This window comes from Cannabis sativa, chromosome 5, assembly GCF_029168945.1.
Source record: "Cannabis sativa cultivar Pink pepper isolate KNU-18-1 chromosome 5, ASM2916894v1, whole genome shotgun sequence".
Classification (NCBI taxonomy): Eukaryota; Viridiplantae; Streptophyta; class Magnoliopsida; order Rosales; family Cannabaceae; genus Cannabis; species Cannabis sativa.
The window spans coordinates 7,958,514-7,965,204 of NC_083605.1; the positions used below are offsets into that span (position 1 = coordinate 7,958,514).

Consider the following 6,691-nt stretch of genomic DNA (forward strand, 5'->3'; position numbering starts at 1 on the left):
AGAAGCACATCTGCTGGTTTAGGCTTTGAACCATGTGTCTCTTTGTTTCGTTCATTCCAGATACTCCAAAGAATGGTAGAAAATTGCTCCAACTGCACGGATGACAATTCTGTAGAAAATTGCAGCAGTAAAGCCTTAAGATCCAAACAATTTGACAGATGATATTCAAGGCGGAAAGTTGATTGCAGCCACTTTTCGAGCACGTTTTTTTTAAAAAAAAGAGCAAGCATTATTGTCTCGTTTTCTCGGTTGCAGACTGAGCAAATTGCAGAGTTACTAATATGTCTTTTATGGAGGATATTAGCCACAAGAAGACAATCGTGTATTGCACGCCATAGAAATATTCTTACCTTCGAAGGTAAAGATATTTTCCAAAACTTCTTCCACCATTGTTGAGCTTGTACACCACTGGCAGCAGGTGATTGATCTTCCAAAGACATCGCTAATGCATAACCATACTTCACCGAGTACATACCATTGGACTCATGATGCCACATGAGTGAGTCATCCTGATCTAACAGAGTGAGAGGGATACTAAGAATTTTTTCAACATCAATTTCCAAGAAAAGGCTTCTTAAAAATGTTGGATCCCACTGTCGAGAATTAAATAGCAGATCAGAGACTTTCATTGTTGTACTTGACCTCAAAAAATCAATGGTTTGAATGAAGTAAAACTAGGGAGCCAAGGATCGGAAGCACACAGTATGTTAAAACCATTCCTAACCCTCCAACGGGGACCTTTAGCAAGCAATTCTTTACCCCAAATAATGCCTCTCCAAGTCAAAGATGGATAAGAATCCAAATCAACTTCAAGGAGAGAAGAATTTTCGAAATACCTTGGTTTAAGAGTTCGGCAAAGTAAAGAAGTAGGATTGGAGAAAATTCTCCATGATTGCTTCGTTAAAAGGGCCTAAGTAAAATGTACAAAGTTCTTAAACCCCGTTCCACCTTCAAATTTTGACTTGCATAAAGCTTTCTAAGTTTTCCAATTAATGTCGTTGTATGATGAATTAAAGCCCCACCAAAATTTATTCATCATTGTTTCAATTTGGTTGACTAAGGATTTTGAGAGACGATAGCAACTCATTGCATAAGTAGGAATTGACTGTGCAACAACTTTCAAAGGGATTTCCTTGCCACCAATTGAAAATAATTTTTCTTGCCAAGTAGAAAGGAGATTCCACAACTTTTCTTTAATTTCCCCAAAGAGAATTTTTTTTATCTCGACCAGAATAAGAGGGGAACCAAGGTATCTTTCATGGCATGTTTTTATCGGCATCTGCAATACTTGGTGTATGCGAGTTTGAATGGCAGCTAAAGTGTTTGGCGAGAAAGATAAGACAGACTTATCTGCATTGAGAAGCTGTCTAGATGCTCGGCAATAAGTGTCAATGGATCTTTTGATTACAGAGGCTGATCTATGATTAGCGCAATAAAGAACAAGACTATCATCTGTGAAGAATAGATGTGAAACAGTTGGAGCACCACGGGCAACACGTAATCCTTGCAAATTACCTATGTTTTTCTCATGTTGCAGAAGCCTAGAGAAGCCTTCAGCACAAATAAGAAATAGGTACGGGGACGAAAGGTCGCCTTGGCAAAATCTACGACTAGGAATGACATGACCTTGGACCTTACCATTAATAGAGAAGGAGCAATTAACACTGCTTAAGCATCAGGTAATTAGATCCACAACAGCCACATCAAAACCCATAGCCAACATCATATTTTGTAAAAAATGCCATTCTACCCTATCAAGCATAATGGTTGCATATCCTTCTTTTCCTCTTTTTAAATGTTTTAGTGAATGAAGTAATTCGAAGGCCACCAACACACTGTCCGTGATAAGCCTAGATTGAAGAAATCGCGATTCCAATATCACCAAGGATAGAAAAGGCTTCAAACGAACCACAATTGATTTGGAAACTAAATTGTAAAGAACATTGCATAGGCTAATGGGACGCAGCTAGACATTATATTTGGCTTCTTCACTTTCAGAATTAATGTGATCAATGTTTGGTTGAGACAAGTTGGGTCACCACCTTCATTAAGGACTCTAAGGACAGTTGTAGTGACTAAATCCCAAACTATATGCCAATAGTTTGTATAAAACATAATCGACATGCCATCTGAACTAAAGCTGCTATCATCTCTCATGGAAACAAGGGCGTCATAAATATCAACAACAATGTATGGTTTAGTGAGTTCAACATTCATATCAGCAGTAATAGAGCAAGGCACATTTGTAATCACCTCTTGAACAGCCACAACGTTGAATCCATCAGTGGAAAAGATGTTATGAAAATAATGTTCAATGATACTACTAATACCAGCCTGTGATGTTTGTTCGAAACCTTTAACATCAAGCAGAGATTTTATTGTGTTACTCGTGCGCCCGCTGCTTGCTTTTTGATGGAAGTACCGCGTGTTCGAATAATCACTTGACTTCAATCATGAAGTACGAGAACGCTGCTGCCAATATTCTTCTTCTTGTGCAAGCAATTCATCTAAAACATTTTCACTTCTTTTAAGTTCTTCAAAATGAGTAGGACTAACATCATATGAGTTGTGGAGAGCTGCCACTTTTTCTTGAGATATCTTAATCTTCTTAGGACGATCTCCAAACTTAGTACGGTGCCAATGTTGAAGCTGAGTAGAGCAAGCTGAAATGTTATGAAGAAGTTGTGCAGTTGGATTAGCAGTAGTCCTTCTCCAATTTGTTGCAATGATTATTGATCTTGAATATAGAATTTTGAAATATGTGAAAGTTATTAATATTATCGGTTATTGATCTTGAATACGTGTTATTAAAAAAGTTTAAAAGTTAATAATTGTTATTGGTTATTAATCTTAAATGTGTATTATTAAAAATTTAAAAGTTATTAATTGTTATTACTTATGGATCTTGAACTTATAAACTTAGTAAGAAGAAGTGGAAGTTTAATTTTTATAAAATATTAGAATTTTATTGTAAATATTATTATAATTAAATGACTAATTAACAGTTAAAAAAATTATAATGGAAACTCCAATATAAAAAATAAAATTATTAATAGTAATTTTAACAAAAAAATTATTAAATATTTAAATTAAAGATTAATTTAAGAAAATAATTAATTATAGTTATTTTAATTCTAAAAAAAAAATTACATGTTGGTAATAACTATTACAGTCTATAACGTTAACAAAAATATTTAAATAATTTATATTTGTTATGATGTAAAATTTACACCACAATAAATGTACTATTTTTTTATTTGCATTTATCTTATTTCTATTATTTTATTAATATATTTAACTATCACATTAAATTATGAAATATTTATATTATTTTTTTATTGTTTTACATATTAAAATAATAATAAAATTATTAGATTTTATTTTTTTAATAAAACATTAATTAGATATTAAATTTTGGGGTAAGTTGAAAAATACCTCTTTTATTCATCAATTAATCAAATTTACCTCTAATTTTATGTTTATTTGAAACATACCTCTTTTTATATGTATTGTACCCAAAATACCCTTACATAAGAGAATCACATGGAGAGTATCTTGAAGTGATAGGGGTAAAATTGGTACAATGTTTAAAAAAAGAGATAAAAATGTTAGATTTTAAAAAAGAAGGTAAAAATAAAAGAGGACAATATAAAAAGGGTATAGAGTGTAATTTCCTCTTAAATTTTACATTAAAATTTTATAATTGCGCATTGAAGTACAAAGCTAAAATTTGATGTAAATTTACCACAAAATTACTTTTTGTGCTAAATATAACACAATTTGACATCTCCCAAAGATAGTCTAAGGAGTACTCATCCATATTTTAACATTTTCTTTATTAGTTTGCTCGTGACAAAATACAACTAGTTTTTCTGTTAATAAAATCCAAGTCAAGATATTATAGGAAATAAACCCCATATGTTGTTTTTATTCTTACATCATTTGTCGTAGGGTCCCTTCTTCTTATCCTCTTAACCAACTAATAATAATGTAAGTAAACTTAATCTTCCTTAATAAACACCTTCAATACTCTCTCCTCTCCTCTCTTGAACCAAACCTCTCCTCTCTCTTTCTCTCCCTCTTCTCCTCCTCATTCTTCCTCCATGGAATCCCAATCTCACTCCCCACCATTGCCATCACCACCAGTCAAAACCTACGAACTAACAGCCTCATCAATCTCCTACACAAAGTCAACAACAGGTACCATAACATCACTCCCACCCTTGGATCTCATCTTCAAATCATGCACCAAAACCCCACCAACCCACATACTCAGAGATATCTCCTTTACCGCCACACATTCCGAAATCCTAGCCGTTGTCGGTCCAAGCGGTGCCGGAAAATCCACTCTTCTAGACATTTTAGCAGCCAGGACATCCCCAACAAAGGGCACCCTTTTCCTCAACTCTTCACCTCTCAACCCTTCATCTTTCCGCAAGCTCTCATCCTACGTACCTCAACACGACGCCTGTCTACCTCTCCTAACCGTCTCCGAAACATTCGCCTTCGCCGCCCGCCTCCTCTTCCCCAAGACCACCGACGTAAACGACATCATTTCCTCCATCCTCACCGATCTAAAGCTCAGCCATCTGGCCGATGTTTTGCTCGGACACGGCCTCTCGGGTGGCGAAAGGCGGCGCGTTTCGATAGGGTTGAGTCTTCTTCATGACCCTGCTGTTTTGATCCTAGACGAGCCAACCTCTGGTCTTGATAGTACCTCGGCTTTCAACGTTATGCAAATCCTTAAGTCCATCTGCGTTTCGCGTTACAGGACTGTCGTTTTGTCTATTCACCAACCGAGTTTTAAGATACTCTCTTCTATTGATAAAATTCTTTTGTTGTCTAAAGGAAGTGTTGTTCATCATGGCACACTTTCTTCTCTTCAGTCTTTCTTGCTCTCTAATGGTTTCTCTGTTCCTTCACAGCTCAATGCCTTAGAATATGCAATGGAAATACTTGGCCAACTTCATGAGTTAAAACCGGAGATAACTACTACTCCATCTCCAAATAATAATAATAATATAAATTATAGTACTCATAACTCAAATATGGTGAGGTATAAGAGTTCAAGAATACATGAAGTAGTGACTTTGTACTACAGGTTTTGGAGGATCATTTACAGAACAAGACAGCTTCTATTAACCAACACATTGGAGGCTCTCATTGTTGGCCTTGTCTTAGGAACCATTTACATAAACATAGGCTTCAACAAAGAAGGCATCGAAAAAAGGTTTGGTCTTTTTGCTTTTACTCTCACTTTCCTTCTCTCTTCCACAACCGAAACACTTCCCATATTCATAAATGAAAGGCCAATAATTATAAGGGAAACATCAAGTGGGGTTTATAGACTCTCATCTTATCTCATAGCCAATACCCTTGTTTTCTTGCCTTACTTGTTTGCCATAGCCGTCATTTACTCAATCTCGATCTATTTTTTAGTTGGTCTTTGTGCAACATGGCAAGCCTTTGGTTACTTTGTCTTAGTCATTTGGGTTATTGTTCTTATGGCAAACTCTTTCGTCCTTTTCTTAAGTTCATTGGCCCCAAATTACATTGCTGGAACATCACTAGTGACTATACTTTTAGGGGCTTTTTTTCTCTTTTCAGGCTATTTTATTTCACAAGAAAGTATGCCTAAGTATTGGCTCTTCATGCACTTTTTCTCAATGTACAAATATGCCCTTGATGCCCTTCTTATAAATGAATATGGTTGCCTTGTGTCAACGTGTTTGATGTGGTATGAAGAAGATAAGAAAGAATGTATGGTTACTGGAGCCGACGTTTTACAGCAGAGAGGGCTCGATGAGAGGCAAAGGTGGACTAATATTTACATCTTGATTGGGTTTTTTGTGCTTTATCGAGTGCTTTGTTTGCTGGTTTTGATCAGAAGGGTTTCAAGGTCAAAAAAGTGAAATATCTCTTCATGGATATAAGAAAATTTCAAGATTATTATATATTATACATATTAATGTCAAACTTTTTGTAATTTTTTTTTTCTTCTTTTCATTGGTTTTAAGAGCTAAACCAATTCCTGTGATATATATATAAAAATGATTACTCTGCCTTTTTTTTAGTTTTTTTTTTGTTGATCATCATACTGTGTCCTGAAGTGAAAAAGGTAGCTTGAAAAAGACAAAACAGAGTCATTATACAAAAGAAATGTTAAAGGATTAAGGTTATCTTATAAATGGACAAATAAATTAAGAGAAATACTAAAAGACACTACTTGTTACTGGTGTAATTAATTATCAGGTCTCATATATTTTAAGAAAATAATTTTTAAAAAATCTTACTAACTAATATTTAGTATCAAATAATAATGCTAATAAATTAGATGTTGCATCACTACTATTGCCTAATTTTAATAAGAACGCACATAGAGATGCCTAATAACAATAGTCTCACTCTTGTTATTGTTATATAATTATTTGACTGTAGTGCATGGGATGTGGGCTGCCTAGCTACGTACCAATCAATCACAATCACGGGTTGATTTAGATGAACAATACAAAAAATGAGAGAGGTCCTATATGATATCTTTGTCGGGTTATTACCGATTAAGCTTAAAACGTACGCCAATATTATTTATTTGAGGAGACTTATTGTTTGTTATGTTCACGGGTTGCTCTTTAATTAATTCTTCTGTTTTCGCCCGTGAACTATTCTACTATTATATATTAAGCTTCTCTCT

At 34.6% G+C, this 6,691-nt stretch overlaps 1 protein-coding gene across 1 annotated transcript; it reads left to right on the forward strand.

The window, feature by feature from the left end:
- Nucleotides 1–3,834: 3,834 nt before the first annotated feature.
- LOC115721232 (ABC transporter G family member 8) lies at nt 3,835–6,064 on the forward strand. The gene has a single exon (XM_030650491.2). The coding sequence runs from the start codon at nt 4,104–4,106 to the stop codon at nt 5,910–5,912; it is 1,809 nt and encodes a 602-aa protein (XP_030506351.2). The 5' UTR covers nt 3,835–4,103; the 3' UTR covers nt 5,913–6,064.
- The last annotated feature ends 627 nt before the right edge of the window (nt 6,065–6,691 follow it).